The sequence below is a fragment of the Lampetra planeri genome, chromosome 33 (assembly GCF_965212315.1).
Source record: "Lampetra planeri chromosome 33, kcLamPlan1.2.h2, whole genome shotgun sequence".
Classification (NCBI taxonomy): Eukaryota; Metazoa; Chordata; class Hyperoartia; order Petromyzontiformes; family Petromyzontidae; genus Lampetra; species Lampetra planeri.
The window spans coordinates 489564-507484 of NC_136139.1; the positions used below are offsets into that span (position 1 = coordinate 489564).

At 49.6% G+C, this 17921-nt stretch overlaps 1 protein-coding gene across 2 annotated transcripts; it reads left to right on the forward strand.

Moving 5' to 3' along the window:
- The first annotated feature begins 421 nt into the window (after nucleotides 1-421).
- ERMARD (ER membrane associated RNA degradation) lies at nucleotides 422-17022 on the forward strand. 2 transcript variants are annotated; one of them, XM_078609907.1, is made up of 18 exons: nucleotides 423-857; nucleotides 1770-1951; nucleotides 3520-3659; nucleotides 4588-4689; nucleotides 4823-4912; nucleotides 5033-5130; nucleotides 5462-5601; nucleotides 6146-6260; nucleotides 6456-6558; nucleotides 7467-7496; nucleotides 7686-7751; nucleotides 8095-8262; nucleotides 8861-8944; nucleotides 9153-9232; nucleotides 9423-9782; nucleotides 14542-14733; nucleotides 15458-15571; nucleotides 16384-17022. In XM_078609907.1, the coding sequence occupies exons 2-18, from the start codon at nucleotides 1786-1788 to the stop codon at nucleotides 16556-16558; spliced, it is 2223 nt and encodes a 740-aa protein (XP_078466033.1). In that variant the 5' UTR covers nucleotides 423-857; nucleotides 1770-1785; the 3' UTR covers nucleotides 16559-17022. The 2 variants fall into 2 exon arrangements, with proteins under 2 accessions (XP_078466034.1, XP_078466033.1); XM_078609908.1 differs by lacking the exon at nucleotides 7467-7496 and having other exon boundaries at nucleotides 422-857.
- Nucleotides 17023-17921: the final 899 nt, after the last annotated feature.

Sequence of the window (17921 nt, forward strand, 5' to 3'; positions counted from 1 at the left end):
TCACACAATCACACACTCACACACTCACACAATCACACACTCACACACTCACACAATCACACACTCACACAATCACACAATCACACACTCACACACTCACACACTCACACAATCACACACTCACACAATCACACACTCACACACTCACACACTCACACAATCACACAATCACACACTCACACACTCACACAATCACACACTCACACAATCACACACTCACACACTCACACAATCACACACTCACACACTCACACAATCACACACTCACACAATCACACAATCACACACTCACACACTCACACAATCACACAATCACAGCTGTTGCCGCTCACCAATCGGTGCATTCATCACGAGACGTTCCACTGGAAACGGTTATAGGTTCCTGAATTTTTTTGACAAAACCGGTAATGAATTCTGAAAACGGTTACCGGTTTTTCCTTCTGTGTGTGCCCTAATCGGTCTCCGAGCGGGGTGCGGTTTGCCGCGGTCCCTCTTGCTGTGTGTCCCCGAACCGGTCTCCGAGCGGGGTGCGGTTTGCCGCGGTCCCTCGCCCCGCGGAGAGACCCCGCGACTGTACCGAGTCGCACAACAGAGACGAAGTTCCCCGTGTAGCCTTCGCAGACTGCTGGGGCAAGGGCTGTTAGCGAGCAGCACCGCCTGTGAAGGCCGACACTGTGGCACACGAGGGGGTGGGTGGCCAGCACCACGCCCGGCCGTCTTTGTCTTCCTAGTGGCGATGTTTACACAGCGCGCCAGGTACTCATTTGAGGCTGAGTCGACCAAGGGGAGGCCGAAGAGCGGTTCAGACAATCGTCTCCGGTGTTGGCCGTGAGCGGGAATCGAACTCGGATCGCCAGGTTCGTAGCGCAACACTCCCGCTCCCCTACTGTGCCACGGCACTCAACTACACTCTCACTCAACTACACTCTCACTCAACTACACTCTCACTCAACTACACTCTCACTCAACTACACTCTCACTCAACTACACTCTCACTCAACTACACTCTCACTCAACTACACTCTCACTCAACTACACTCTCACTCAACTACACTCTCACTCAACTACACTCTCACTCAACTACACTCTCACTCAACTACACTCTCACTCAACTACACTCTCACTCAACTACACTCTCACTCAACTACACTCTCACTCAACTACACTCTCACTCAACTACACTCTCACTCAACTACACTCTCACTCAACTACACTCTCACTCAACTACACTCTCACTCAACTACACTCTCACTCAACTACACTCTCACTCAACTACACGCGCACTCTGCACTGTGCTACGGTCCTACACAGCTACAGTCACAGTGAGCTACAGTCTGATGCACTATTCAGCACGAATTCCAATTGGATATTAAATTGGGTAAATTTTTCAATTTTTAATTGTAATATAAAGAAGATGAATCGAGCATTTACGCGACGAACAGCTTGTACAGTATGTTGAAGTTATAACAAGTGCTGACGAGTAGCTCTAGATCCTAGCGAGATCGAATCGCTTCGATCTCATGTCTCGACATCAGAATGCACGGTGTAGTTAGACGCGGCATTCCTTGCTGGCTGGGTCATGCATCCTCCACTAGTATCCCCCAGACCTGTGACATGTTCACAAAACTAACTTCACCTGCAGTCGTGAAATACTTGTACACTTTACTCGGGATACCATGAGTGTTTTTTTCTGTTTTAGCGAATGCACGTGTTGAATTATTTTCGAATATTAACGATCGATTTTCTTTGTTGTATCTGCTGTGTATCAGACGATGCACCCTGGACATGGCTGAGACTAAACATCGGAGCTTTCTGTCTCCGTCTGTGCGACGCATGGTGTGTGAGCTGGGATTTGAGGACGTGCGGAGGTTCACCACTGAAGATGTCATCACCTCGCGTGGACTGGTCGACTGGGATGCTCTTCACTCTCGTGTCAAATACGATCCAGCCGGTACAACATCCGCTCGCAAGCCTTTTACCAAATTGAGATAATACGCAGATCTTCTTGGTTCGTTCGGTAAAGTCACGTAGAAGGGAAATAATACAAGAATAAAAATAAAACAAGAGAAAAAACTTTCTGTAGTTTTCACACCTGATGATGATTGATTGTGTTGCAGTCGAAACGTCGTGAGAATTTGTATAATGTTTTAATTTTATTATTTTATTATTTCCCTTCTACGTGACTTTACCGAAATAATCAAGAATATGAATCCCTGCAGTCACGAAAGCTTTAAATCGAAATTTAATACTCATATATCCAAGCACTGCACTTTAAAAGTAGAATTTCATGGGCATCCCAGGTTATTGTGTCATTGTGTCTTGCACTTTGTATTTTAGTAGCTGCAGTTGTCAAACTGCAGCTACTAATGTGAAATGAATGCTCACACAAATATACAGGCGCTGAATACAGAAGTGTAATGTGATACACTTGTTTACGTAATTTGTTCTATCGTTTTAAAAGTGATACTGGGAAAAAATAATGAATGCAAATGAGCTTCAATGCAGTAACTACGTTTGATAAATTCTAAGGTTTAAATATGCAGTGCACTGGCAAGATATTCCATTGTTTTGACAGAACGTTGAAAACAATTCTCACAAATATTTTGCACTCTTGCAAAGTCTCCTTCGTAGAAATGAGGACAAATGAATCTTTAATCTCTGTGTGGAATTACCTACCGAGCAGCAGACAATACAATACATGTCTGGTACTGCCATTAGTAGAACAGGGAGCAACGACACTCGTGAGCGCTGCTGCCCTGTAAGGACATCGTAGCGCAGTGCTTTCTCAACCCCGATGGAGGATGTGTAGCTGTTACAAACTATACTGGTAGGAACCTCCTGGTTACACCAGCCCACAGGGGATTATTGTGTCCGTCGTGCAGGGAGGGGCTGGGCGGGGAGGGAGGGGCTGGGTGGGGAGGGGAAGGGCTGGGTGGGGAGGGTGGGGCTGGGTGGGGAGGGAGGGTGGGGCTGGGTGGGGAGGGGCTGGGTGGGGGGGTGGGGAGGGGCTGGGTGGGGAGGGTGGGGAGGGGCTGGGTGGGCGGTGGGAGGGGTCGGGATGGGTGGGGAGGAGAGGGTGGGGAGGGGCTGGGTGGGGAAGCTGGGGCTGGGTGGGGGAGGGGAGGGGCTGGGTGGGAGGGGAGGGGCTGGGTGGGAGGGGAGGGGCTGGGTGGGAGGGGTGGGGCTGGGTGGGAGGGGTGGGGCTGGGTGGGGAGGGGCTGGTCACCCCGTGGTGCCCTTATAAAACTCAACGTTTAACCTACTCACGCCGGCTTGTGCCCGCCCTCACAGTCGGCCATATTTGCGGAATACACCACGCCGCCGTTGACCCTGGCCATTGACCGAGCAACCCAACGTTCCTACCAGCTCCCTCCGCAGGAATGTGTTATCAGTGCAATCAAGTAAATCTGAGGCCGCCAAATCGGTATCAATCACATCTAGCTTGTCTATGAGATCACATGAAACATCATTTTGAGTAACCAGTGTGTAATGTTTATTTTTGCACGTTCACTATTCCAGGTGAAGATGTGGACTTTGTGGCAAGCGTCAGGGGTCTGGGCCCTGTGTGGCGTGCAGTGCACCGCTACCTGACGGCTCTCACGCGGGACCAGTGTGCCAGCGTCTACCACGAATGGCTCCGATGGACCAACTGCCCACAGGTTAGCTGCTGCTGATGTGAACTCTGCACGAGGTAACTTGGTTTAATAGACGTTCCAAATACTGTTAATTAATTTTGACTTAAAACTTTCGTGACAGGCAGGAATTCATATTCTTTGGTTCTTTCGGTAAAGTCACATAGATAGAAAGTAATAAAATAAATAATAAAACCCAAAAACTCAAGACGTTTCGATCTCAACACAAGATGGAGATGACGACCACTTGTTTTGTGATCGAAACGTCGTGAGGTTTTTTTTCATTTTTATTATTATTATTATTTAATTATTTTCTATTCCAGGTGACTTTACCGAAGGAAACAAAGAATGCCGTTAATAAATGTTTGATATTTCATATATATACATATATGTTTTGAGGCTGTGCAGCCTTTGTTTTTAGTTCACATTCCCCCAGCCCGTGTGTTCACCTCTATACCATATATTGTTAGTTACAGACTTGGCTTAATATGTGACAAAAAAACATTCCTTTGTTGATATGCATTTTTCACTAGCTTCACGCTTTTCCTCACAGCTCACGTGTTTATTGAGTGACAATTGAATCTTGGAATCACAATTGAGGGACATTTTATTTATTTTATATTTTTCGTAAATGATACAGAATATACATTGTGGTGATATTAATTGTTTATTTTTCCATATTTTTCCATATTCATTGCTTAACTTGTGTTTATCCAGATTACATCATATTTATGTACCATCAGTTTCTTCTTACACTTTCCTGTTATGTTAGAATGTGCATTATGTTGTGTCCAGATTTCTTGCAAGACATACTGTAATATCACTCTATCTTTGTTAAAGGATGAAACATTTCCCCTCAATTTTAACTTTTTTATGAGCTTAAATTGAATTTTTTTGCAAATTAAAACTAAAATATGAAATGCAAGGCATTTAACTGCTCGTTGTTTCTTTATAGGAATTTGTGAATTGCTTTCAACTCCTGGATGGTGTGGAGCCCACGGGAACTAATTTATGTCTGTTGAAGGTGACTGCTTTCTTGGAGAGAGCACTGGGAGATGTGAGTTCTCAGTTTCCTCCTTTGCCTCATGGAGCCTTGCAATTCGGTCTCATTGCACGTTCCGAGTACTCTTCTGAGTCTTGTGCATTTGTGTTTTGAAGAACGATACTAATATCCACAATGCAATGCACAGGCCTACCTGTTGGTCGGCAAAGAGTGCCCTTTCTTGCTTCGTGACTTGCTGGCCTCAAGCGAACTGGCTTCCATCTTTGGCAAGAACAAAGTGAGTAATGCTTTGCATAACCAATAGACCATTTTGTAATAATTGCATCATGCACAAGTCATGAATTAATGTTCTACTTTTAAACGTGCTGATGTAGTGCTGCACTGCATCTGCTGTTAGATGGACGTTTTGCGAGTGCTGCTGGGCTCTCCACAAAGCCTGAACATCCGGAATGTCCTGTGGCATGGATTTGCTGCCCCAGGAGAAGTGGGCCCTATGTGAGTGAGAATGCACGGCCATGCGGTGTTGTCATGAACGTGAGGCACTTGCAATATAACCATCATTTACTACGCTAGACTGCATTACCACACACCAAAATAACCATCATTCAATAAAGTGCATTACACGGCCATGGTAATGTATGCTCAAGCACCCTCCGTTGCATGGCGTGGGTGGGCCTTACATAATTTTAGTCATTTTAGAATTGACTTTCTGTTATCTACAACTGACATGCCTCTCTGGAACACTGTGTGTATGGTGTTAGAGTGATTGAGTCGCCCTGTTGTTTTGGCAATGCGTATGCGTCGTGCGTTTTGCGTTACGCTGTAGGTACGGGTCGGCTCTCCTCTTGATTGCAGCGAGTCTGGGATTTTGCCTGGGGGAGTTTCTTAGCCGGCAGAGGGCCTTGACGCTGAATCACCGGCCTTCCTTCACGCTGCCAGAACTGAGCGAGATGCTTGTTTTCCCAGGTGATGCTCCTTCAGAATCTTCTGGACGTAAAATCAAACAGCTTTATTGACACTTGCATCCATGTTCGGGTTAGGGTCTTCGTCTACCAAAGATACCTTCTCCTCCAACCGACGCAGTCAGCTGCTTTTCGATCCGACAGGTGGCGGAGAGACTACAACCCTGATTGCTGTTTTACATCGGCAAACAAGAACGCACAGCCCCTGCACGCAACACGAAGAATCCTGCGAGATTTCCTGCACAGCCGGCTTCACAAGCCTTGGTCCACATTGGGATTGCAGTTCCGTTGGTGTCGAAGCAATCAAAGCCACTGCCACAAATAACGAATCCTGTGGCCATCGAAAGATTATTCACAGTGTTGGCTCCTGGGGAATTACGTCCACACAGGCTACCCAACGCAGCATTAAAATCAGCATATGGTGTCAAGCTCTACATTAGTCTGTGTTTGAGAACTACATACAATATAATATGAAGCAGCTTTAAATACGAGCAGCCTACAGTCCTAACTAACACTCATTTTCATTGTTTCTGCTGTGTCCATTTCAGACATTGGCGAGGAGGAGTTGTGTGTGATGGAGAAGCTCATCGGCAGCTCCACATTCGTACCCGAGCCGATGGAACCTCAGTGGAGGGCAGCTGTTCAGGCCTACAGGCATCACAGGTACTCCACTTTGGCCCGTAAAATAGTAAATGCTCTTTGTAACAAACAATAATTTTACCTTAAATCCTTCTGATGTGTAGCGACACATCACTTCTTTCGGAGTGGAGGAAGGCGTTTTACTGTCACTTCTGACTTGAAGTGCCGTTTAATTGAATGATGCTAAGAATGTTGTTCTACTCGATGCTCGCGTGCCAGGTTTTTTGACTGCGTGGTGCTGCTGCTGCCTCAGCTAGAGATGGGGCTGAGGGCAACATTCGCGCGTGTGAATTCCTGCCCCGAGAGGCTTCTCACAGCAGAGGTGAGGCTTGTTTAAACCCACGCGCTGCTGTCGATGAACTCAACATGGCCTCCAATCACATGGCGCTCAACATTTCACTTCAACCGGGAGGGTGGAGGAGCCTATGTCCAAGTCACCGGGGATGCGCCCGATCTCGTCAGATGTCAGAATTTAACCGGGGCTTGAGCCTGTATGGTGCTTGGATGGGCGACCACCCTACACAGCAGGCTGTTATACGTTGTCCGGCTAATTGGTGGGCACCAGGGGGTTGTGTAGAAAAGACCATTGTTGTACTGCACTTGTAGTCTCCCTGCATTCACCAACCCAGCACTGACCAGCGTGGTAAGGTATTGTCACATAACCCCCATGACCTGCACAGTGTAGGGAGGCCGTCATCAGCAGTGGGTTGACAGAAGGCTTAACACGTGCCGGGTGAAGGAAGGTTGTGTGTTTAAAGGGTTCGGTGCATCAATTGGCCTGATGCTCAGAGCTTGCCCAGCGTGTGGTACGCGTGCTCACAGGCGAGCTCACCTGTGGTGGTTTGAGACACTTCAATGACCGTATAGAAATTACTCCTTTGGCCATCTTTGCATGAAGTACAGAGCATTTCCACTGTATTACTAATTACTTGCTAGAAATCTACACACTCCAATGGTGTCAGCTAAGTATTAAATGACTATTGTTGACGACTCACAAAGTGGTACCCATGTTATAGGCCCTGGAGAGATAATGGGACGGGTCCACTCCCGATTCGGGTTTGATGCCACAACTTTGAGACGGCGAGGGGTGAGCGCTGCCGCAGCAACGTCACGTCACGCGCGATGCAAGGTTGAAGGCCTGTGTGGGAGATGCGTTAAGGGGGAGACACTTGGGGTCATTGTGATGTATAAGATGACTACAGTGGAAGAGATGTACTCTCTCTCTTCCAGAGCACGGTCTTGTACACAACGTTTGACGAGGTGAGTGCAACACGGTTTTTGATAAATCTGAACAAATCACTTTCTTTTTGGGTCGGATATTTTAAGGAAACGATTTGCAATGCGTCATTACGATGCACTTTAATCCCCGTTCCATGTGTGGAGAATGAATTTGATATTACGTGAGTCGTGATGCTTGTAATAATGCTTGTTGTATGATTGTGTGTTTAGATACTGGAGGATACGTTTAACGGGGGCAACAACCTTTTACCAGAAGAGCTAGGCAATCCACTCATGGTAAACTTGTATGAATGTGTGCTCTCAAATAATGTGCTGTTCATTTTCTGTATTATTATACTTGATTTGTGTTTCTTTAAAAGCTAGAACGAGTCCCACAATTCACGCACGATGCACATAAAGTACTCATCCTTGAAGCTACCTGAGGCAGGCCGGCTCACAACTGCTGCATGTGAGATGCCGTGAGGGTCATGTTGCAGATGGAATACTCCTGTATGCACGCTATAGCGAAAACACAATGCTCCTCTGCGGGATTTTAAACGGAGCTAATATCCAAATGTGCACCACTGCCAACACAGTAACACCCAATCATTTGTTTAAATTCCAAACTGTGTGTGTGCAGGACATTCTCTTGGATCTGCTGAGTTACCAGGAAGGCCCCCGGCTCCGTGACCACCTCAGCCATGGGGAGGTTCCCGTGCCCGCGGTCCCCGGGCCTGTGGCTGCTCACGTCCTGTCGGTCGCTCTGCTGCTGCTGCTGGGCTGTACACGAGGCCACGGCACGCCGCAGGTGCGTCCCCCTGGCACCTGCAAACATTGTCTTATCTTATATACATATTTAGTTTTTAAATAGCGCCATATTCCGAGGCACTTTACAATTATACAGTTGTACATGAGATGGTCGTGGTGGAGATAAAGGGTGGGGTTATTAAAACTGGTGGTGTAGTTATGGTGACGGGAGAACAGGCAGGAGACGTGAAGGAGGGGTTGGGGAAGGCCTGGTCAAGGCTGGGGGCGTGAGGGTAGAGAGTCGCAGTAGCACGGCCGAGGGAGTAGAGATGGGAGTTGCATTCAGGGAGCAACAGAAGCAGGTTCGTCAAGGCGATTGTCCGTTGGCACTCGACGCGTTTGTTGTGAACGCGAGGAGAAATCCACCGACAGGAGAGAAGGGGGTGGTGTTGTCTCATTATTTAATAAACATGTGTGTGTATTGTGTATGTATATATTGTGTATGTGTTGTGTGTATTGTCTTTGTCTCTTGTGTTTGTGTATTCTGTGTGTGTATTGTTTGTGTATATTGTGTATGTTGTGTATTTTGTTTGTATAGTATATATTGTGTATGAATTGTGTATATATTGTGTGTAATGGTTGCTTTCGTCTTGTTTCAGGACAATGGATATGTCAAAGCGCTCCTGAGCGTTACGGACACATACCGTTCTGTGTTCCATCCTGTTGGGAGACTCACACTACAGGTGAGCTGCCTGTGCAGGTGAGGAGCGTAGCTGTGGCGCTGATGACGCAGCGCGGTGCGGGGTGCAGCGCCGGTTGCTTCTCCCAGCGCCGCGACTCCGTGGGAGACGCTTCACCGCGTTGGAGAGAAACCTTCGGAGTTTCACGCGTGCAATAATATGTTTACATGTTTATTAATTTGCTTGGTAACCTTGTGCACTTTATTTATAGATATCCGAGTGTGTGTCTTCGTTGAGAATGTGGAAAGACATTCATGGACCGAGTGAGGAAGATTTGGATTCAGAGTGGAGGTAGGAAGCACGTTATACGTGACCCGCTAGTTACACATGGGGGGTGACGTTTTGGGCAAACGCCCTTTTTCAGAACATGCAGTGTTATTGACAAACTTGTTGATTTTCGAAATTATGATTTAAGATTTTTCATTGTCTCTCTTGCCTAAATAATGCTTTGCAATGTCATTTGGGTTTGTTTTTCCCTTAGCAATTGCCCTGAGGGAGCAGATTCCACGCGGGGTTGTGTGATGAATATGTTAACATCAGCTCAGGAGCCTGTGCCCTGCTTGGTAACGAGGGAGGCGAGCGGCTCCTGGCTACGTGACGGCGGCGATGGCGAGCGGACGAGTTCAGAAGATGAGCGACGTGGCGCTGCCACCCATCAGGGACAGGGCGGCTCAAAGGAGCACGGAGCGGAGGACTGCCCCGCTGCTCCAGAGCAGCAGCAGCAGCAGCGTCCCCCCGCTCAAAGACGCTTCTTCGTCGGCCAAGCGCAGTGGCTTATCCAGCCAGAGGAAGGCCACCGTCTCCTCGCCAGCGTGCAGCAGCAGCACGCTCAGCTCCTCAGGTCTTGTGCCGTGGTTATGAGTTGTATTAGAACATGGAATATACATCTATATATATGTAGTGGTGATACGCGCTGGGTGTATATGTCGTGTGCCAGCGCGTATGTACGGGTGTGTGTGTGGTGACGCGCGCTGACGGGGAGGAGCAGGCGTCAGTGCGCGGGTGGGGGTAGTGCTGCTGATTGGCTGTGTGCCGGTGACGCGCCCAGAGGGAGTGATCGGGTAGCAGCGCGGTGTGATTGGTCGGAGAGTGGAAACACGCGCTGAGCGGAACCGGATCGTGGGGATAGCGCGTGGGGATTGGGTAACGGAGGAGCGGTGCCGACGTTGAGGTCCGCATCCGCTCCGTCTCCCGGGAAGAAGGGGTATATAAGGTGATGCACAGAGGAGCAAGGGGCAGAAGTGGAACCATCTAAGAATGAAGACGAAGGTGTAGAGATAGAGCCCGGAGAGGAGAGTAATGGAGAGTAGAAGAGAGTAAGGTATAGTGTGTAGCCAGCGAGAGAGAAAGGTCTACACGAGAGAGAAAGGTCTACACGAGAGAGTAAGGTATAGTGTGTAGCCAGCGAGAGAGAAAGGTCTACACGAGCTGAGTAATGTATAGTGTGTAGCCAGCGAGATAGAACGGTCTACACGAGCTGAGCAATGTATAGTGTGTAGCCAGCGAGATAGAAAGGTCTACACGAGCTGAGTAATGTATAGTGTGTAGCCAGCGAGATAGAACGGTCTGCACGAGCCGAGTATGCATACGGTGTAGCCAGCGAGAGAGAACGGTCTGCACGAGCCGAGTATGCATACGGTGTAGCCAGCGAGAGAGAGGCAAAGTCTACACGAGGCGAGAGAGGAGAGTGTAGCAGAGGCGCAGAGTCTACACGAGGCGAGAGAGGAGTGTAGCCGAGGCGCGGAGTCTACACGAGGCACAGAGAGCCGGCAGCACAGAATCCTGAGTCAAGAGAAGTGCGGTGTGAAGAAGAGAGGCCACGCGTTGTATTGTTACAAGTCAAGATTTAATAAAAGAAGTGTGTTCCCGTCAAGGAGTTTCCTGCCGTCATTTTCCAATACTTCATCTGGCGTCAGAAGTGAAACGGGCTTCCAAGTATGGAGACGAGGAAGACCCGTAGGACCCACGGGATTGACCGCGAGGAAGACCTGGACGACTCGGAGCCGCTGGTGGCGGGGGGTGAGGAAGAGGACTTGCCCACGCTGCAGGGTCCGTCGACGGCGCCGGCCGAGCGACCGGGGACAGACGCCGGGCTTCGTGAGGCGCACTCCCGACTGGCGGAGCTGCTGCTCGCCGCCGCGTCCATCTTGGCGGAGATCAGCTCGTCGGGAGGAGCGGGGACGGTGGGGGACATTTTACAAGGTCGCCCCGCAGATTCCCGCCAAAACGAATGGGGGATTCCCGCCATTGCGCCTGGGCCTGCTTTTGGCGGGAACGGCGAGCGCCACGTGGTGGTGGGTTCCCAAGCGCGCGCATCGACTTCATCAGCGCGCGAGGGGGTCCGCCATCTTACGTCTGCTGCTGGAGCCGCCATCTTAGACACCGACGGACAGGCGGAGAGGAACCACGAGGCGGATGACTTCATTTTTCAGCAGCGCCTGCCCACGTTGTCAGCCTTCAAGGCGGAAGGCGGAGACTGGGGCCAATTTCAGCGAAGGTTTTTGGCGCATCAAGAGATGTCAGCGTGGTCCGATGCTACGGCGCTGCGGGCATTGCCCGCCATGCTGGACGACGATGCGCTCGCGGCCTTCAGGGCTGCACGGAAGTCGGACCGCTCCACGCTGAAGGATGCGCTGGGTTTGTTGGCCAGGGTCTACGGGCCTCCCTCTACATGCCGCCATCAGTTCTACGCAAGACGGAAAGCGGCCACGGAGACCGCGCTGGCCTATCGCACGGCGTTGCTGGCTCTTGCTGATGCTGCGTTCCCTCGGATGGACGAGGAGGGCCAAGACGCGATGGTTTTGGAGCAGCTGCTCAAGTTGGCGCAGGACCTGGGGGTCCCTATCAACACAGCTGACGACATTGATATTTCTTCTTTGAGAGTCGCCACGAGTATTCAAGCGCACGAGGCCCTACAACGGAAGCAAGGCGTTGGTTGCAACGCTGCTGTCGTCGCAGCCCCGGGGTTGGTGGTCGCCGAACCCCAAGTCGTCAGCCCACGAGAGGAGGCGTTCGCCACGGGACGACCAGGGGACTGGAGGCCGGGGGCCCGGTCGCCTCTGCGATCGGGCCGAAAGTCGGAGCAACCAAGATCTACTCCGACCCTCGTCACGTGCTATAACTGCGGCCTCCGGGGCCACGTGGCGTCCGGGTGCCGCGCTCCGCGGCAGCGCGCCATGGGAGCTCGGCTGGACGACGACCGAGAGCCCAAGTCATCTCTACAATCCCCGGTGTCTCGGAACTGACAGCTGCCGATCACCGGCGGCCGGATCTCCGCGGCGGGGCCGGCCCTTTCAGGCCCGTTCCGCGCCGTCTGGAGCGGCCGGAACCGCCGGACGGTCGTCAGTGTCCCGCCCCATACGATGGACCAGCCAGACGGACTCGCGCCAGGTCGTGCTACTTTGCATGACCTGCCTCGTGAGGAGTCGGGGCAGCTGGAGCGCCTCGTCACTGCGTGTAGTCGCAGGGACGTGGGGCGCGTTCGTTTCGTATTTGCTCGTATCGTGTTATTGTTGACTTTTCGCGTTCATTGTCAATCTGTACATAGTTATTCTTGTTGTTGTTGTTGTTGTGTTATGTTACGGGGCACACTCGGGGGGTTATGGGGTTTTTTTTTGTTGGTTGTCGTTTTATCGTCGTGGTTGGTTGTTGTTAGCAGCCGGGCCGGCTGCGAGCTATGTGGGAGGGGGTGATGTAGTGGTGATACGCGCTGGGTGTATATGTCGTGTGCCAGCGCGTATGTACGGGTGTGTGTGTGGTGACGCGCGCTGACGGGGAGGAGCAGGCGTCAGTGCGCGGGTGGGGGTAGTGCTGCTGATTGGCTGTGTGCCGGTGACGCGCCCAGAGGGAGTGATCGGGTAGCAGCGCGGTGTGATTGGTCGGAGAGTGGAAACACGCGCTGAGCGGAACCGGATCGTGGGGATAGCGCGTGGGGATTGGGTAACGGAGGAGCGGTGCCGACGTTGAGGTCCGCATCCGCTCCGTCTCCCGGGAAGAAGGGGTATATAAGGTGATGCACAGAGGAGCAAGGGGCAGAAGTGGAACCATCTAAGAATGAAGACGAAGGTGTAGAGATAGAGCTCGGAGAGGAGAGTAATGGAGAGTAGAAGAGAGTAAGGTATAGTGTGTAGCCAGCGAGAGAGAAAGGTCTACACGAGAGAGAAAGGTCTACACGAGAGAGTAAGGTATAGTGTGTAGCCAGCGAGAGAGAAAGGTCTACACGAGCTGAGTAATGTATAGTGTGTAGCCAGCGAGATAGAACGGTCTACACGAGCTGAGCAATGTATAGTGTGTAGCCAGCGAGATAGAAAGGTCTACACGAGCTGAGTAATGTATAGTGTGTAGCCAGCGAGATAGAACGGTCTGCACGAGCCGAGTATGCATACGGTGTAGCCAGCGAGAGAGAACGGTCTGCACGAGCCGAGTATGCATACGGTGTAGCCAGCGAGAGAGAGGCAAAGTCTACACGAGGCGAGAGAGGAGAGTGTAGCAGAGGCGCAGAGTCTACACGAGGCGAGAGAGGAGTGTAGCCGAGGCGCGGAGTCTACACGAGGCACAGAGAGCCGGCAGCACAGAATCCTGAGTCAAGAGAAGTGCGGTGTGAAGAAGAGAGGCCACGCGTTGTATTGTTACAAGTCAAGATTTAATAAAAGAAGTGTGTTCCCGTCAAGGAGTTTCCTGCCGTCATTTTCCAATACTTCATATATACACGATAACGTGTTTGTTTTGGGCAGGAAGCATTACTGAGGAAGGTAACAGGATTGGCACAGATTTAATAAAAGAGTTGCTGATTGTTTGGCATTTCGGATACTCGGCATTTTTATTTCAAAACCAACATTATTTGTACACTTTGTACTGGTATGAAAAGTAATATATTATCAGAATATGCTTTGAATTCATCAGCAGTTGATTGACAAAGGACTAAAACGTATTATAAAAATGGTAAATTACTGATGAGTGTAATTAGCAATGCATTTAAATCGCCGATTTTTTTTTTATAATGATGTGAAAGATAAGTTGGGTTAGTACTTAAATCGGGGATTGCCTGCGGATACCGCTCATGTGAGAGCCATGGCTGGAAATTGAATTTGGGTCAACCGTTCATAGCGCAGTGCACTTAGCGGTGCGTCACCGCTCCCCAATGTTTTATAATGTCATCATCATCATCCCAATCCATACTTATTGGGCCAAAAGTTACATACGTAAGTCCTCGCTTCACGCGTGCTCACACGACGCGATTTAGCTATAACGCTGTTCTTCCAATCGGGAACACTTGGCACAACACGGGACGCACACCGTTATATAACACGGGACGCACACCGTTATAACAGTTTCTGAGCGGTTGACGATTAACTTTCTTGAGCTGCGGCGTACTCTCAGTTATTTGTCCCGCCATCTTATTGTGTGTGCGTACAGCGTACCTCCCCAAACTTTATTGAAACTTTATTTATGGGGAAATAGTTTTTGCTTAACGAGGCACTTTTCAGGCATGCATCTACCGCCTTAAACGAGAACTCACCATATGACTATCTCGTATATGTGGTTGTGTAAACCTGGAACAGTTGCGCTCCGTGGTTGGACCCTTTGCCTTTGACGTGCAGCTTCCCTGTCCCGCCGACTCGGCAGCAGCCGCGAGTGGCGCTGGAAGCGGTGGCGTTGCTGCGGAGCGTGGCGCGCCACTGCCTCGCGGTCTCTGCACACACGGTGGACGGAGCCGCCTCGCGGCACGACCAGTGGCTCAGGAAAGAGCTGCGCTCCCGGCAGAGAACCAACTACCTGCGCATGCTGAAGAGGTGACGGATGACACGTGCTCTGACATCAACATGGGGTGTGCCTCCATTCTCGGGTGACGTTACAAAACGTTGTAATTTGTGACTGTGAATGGTTGGCTTGGGACCTCATTGTGGGCCCCAGCCCTTCACGTTCCCTCTAAACCGATACATTATTTGGGGTGATTGAGGTTACCTTGCGGTTTGTGATAAAATTGTCGGCATCAGCCAGGCTTGATGCGTGCCAATGTAACTGTGATTCATACCGCAAGCAAAGACAGTGCAGTACTTCCTAAATTGCTGATCTGGGGGGCAATTCATGAGGTGGAGCAAATCGTCATTTTCTCACCTACTAGAAACAAAAACCTGTTTGGAAAAATATCTGCATTTGTGGAAAATATTTGCAGAAATATTGCCTGAAACCAGCACTGCCATGCTATGGACTTGTACATTTGTACTGTGGCTAAATCTAGCTCTGCAGTTGTCGCATTTCGTGCTGACAAATAATCCATTTAGCAACCATAACATTGCCCATATCGTACAGCATTGGCAAAAATGTATGTTGTTGAACTACAGTGACGATTCTTCATGCTTTGTTACGTCATCTGACACCAATTGGAATGCTTGGATGTCGCCACGTACTTACCTCGCAAAGTTCCAGGCATATCTTGTTACGACGGCCTACCCTCAAAGTGTTCACTTGGCTTGTGAGCGTGAATTAACGCACGCTTCGCGATGACTCCCCCAGTGTCCCCAGCCTGTCGCGTGCCCTGTGGGCGGTAACCGCCACTGTGGCGTGGCAGCTTCACCGCCTGCCTCGCCTGTCCACCTGCCACCCACGAACCTCACAGAAGCACATCAGGTACCGTGAATGCTCGCAAGATACGGACCATGGAATCTATAGTCTTATTTATATTTACAGAGCGCCTTCACTCAACGCGCTTGACATAGCTTACCAAATGGTGACGCAGAATGGAATGATGCAGTTGACCGGTGGCATATGCAAGGGCTGAAGAATGTGGTAGCGGTGGCGGGCTACTTGGGGATCACAAAAGGGTAGGGACGGGAAGGAGTGGAGTGTCGAGGGGAGGGAAGAGGTGAGGCTTTAATAGAGAAACGGAAGGAGATTAAGGAGGGGGATGCTTTATGCCCAAGGGAAGTTTATTCCAGTGGAGGGGTGCAAGGAGGGAGAATGACCAAAAACGGGATTGGGCACGGTGAGGAGAGACAGAGGTTGGGAAATAAAAGGACGAGAGGGGGGATCTAGAAGCAGATGAGGGAGGCAAGATGAGGTGGGGCAAGGCCATGAAGAGATGTAAATACTGGCGTCCAGCAGCACCCGAGCCCACCTGCTATGGGCCCGGGTGCTGCTGGGAGCAACCGAGGCCCAGTGAGTGAACACAATGACGGGTTGCTCTGGGAAATACTTGAGGGCCCAGGACATCTCATCGTCCAGCAAGGACACTTTTTTTGAAAGGCCGATCACATGGATTCAAAAACTTGTGAAGCTCATTGTGCAGCCAGTCTGAGAAAGATGACAATAACGGATTTAGAAGTGGTCCAATAAAGCAGGCCTGGGTTATCGTAAATTACATGTGGGATATCAAGTGTTTCCAGGACACCCTCTCAATTACGGAATTTGCTAACATGTGATATTGCTCCTTTACATTCTAGGTTATTAAAAGGAGTTCTTCAATGCATGGAGAACCTGGTGATCTACACCAGCCCCAGCAAGAACAAGTGGGCAGAAACCGCAGAACTTCTCGACAAGCTGTACACTGCCGTGCACCTGTCGCTGCATCACCTCCCAAGCCAGCACGGAGCCGGCGGTGTCGGCGCTCCGCAGTGAGGGGGGCGTCACTTGGTGGTTCTTCATCCGCCCATGGAAATGGTTGTACACATCGTCGTTCGTAGGCATGAAGTAACCCAATGTCCTGATCCTATGAGTTTTAATTAACTGTTATTTGTGGTTGTGATCTTAATCAAGAATCTATTGTCTAATTTTGTAGTCTTGTTGGTTCCGTTGTGACCTCTATCTGAAAACCGGATGCATTCCACAGTATGGAGGGACCTTTGTCTAAGTTAATATTTAATGTATTTACTCAGAAAATGTCATGCTCATCTCATTGTTTGTACCAGATTTAAATCTTCATAACCAAATACATCCTACACAAATCTCAAATTATATGCCAAGAATCAACACGAGATGCTCTTTCATCCATGATACTTCACAAACCTGGAATAAGCTCTTCTACATTTAGCAATGTCTTCTCAGTTGGTGTTCTACAATAAACGGGATTTGATGCGAGTATATTTTTTACGTAAAGTTTGATTGGCTTTCATTTCGTCTTTATATTACAGATTTATGTTAATATCTTGCACGGTAAAATGCTTAACTAGTATTGTGTATAATTTAAGGATTTGTGGATATTTTGTTTTTAGTTTGCTCCTTGTTTTTGTATTAGTTTTGTATCATTACATTTTGCACCTTTGTTAAAACTGTTTTTTTGATGGTCGGTGTCGCCACCCACTCGGCATCTGAACATCCGCGAATGTGCAGTTTCTGGGGTGGGGTGCACAGCACGGGGCCCCCACCACTTCCTCTCCCCGAGACAAGCTGCTCCACATCGTGCCCTCACGACTTGAGCAAAACCAGAAACAGGTAGCAGCAAAGCCATTAGGGGACAGACTCCCTCTCCAAGAACACTTTTTTGGAGAAGCGGAGGGGTTGGAATCACACGATTTTTGTTTAGGCGTCAATGCCCCCAGAAGTGCAAAAGAAAACCGGGGTGGTCCAGAGAAACCAACGCATACAACGGGTTAACATTCAAAGGTGCCACAGACGGATTCATGAACCCGTTGCTGCAAGCCAATTTCTGGTCACCTTGCTGGCCCAGTTGATTGAGACACTTCACAAACATGATACGCCATTTAATCCAAAGTGTGCACCAACATGTGGCTCTGCTGATGACACAAGTTTGAAGAAAATGTGTGATCACGTTGAATTTTAGATTTCACGCTAAACATCGTTCCCACTTGAAAGACATGAGGTGAAAGTATTCTCTATAATGCAACAATTTGGGGTCCGATTGGGGATCACCTCTTTTGCAGCAGATCCTTGTTTCTGTGGTCATTCAGCTGCCCTTCATTGACAGGTCACTCATTGTGCATGTCATTTTATAGTTTGTGTATTGGGAATTTACACAGGGAGA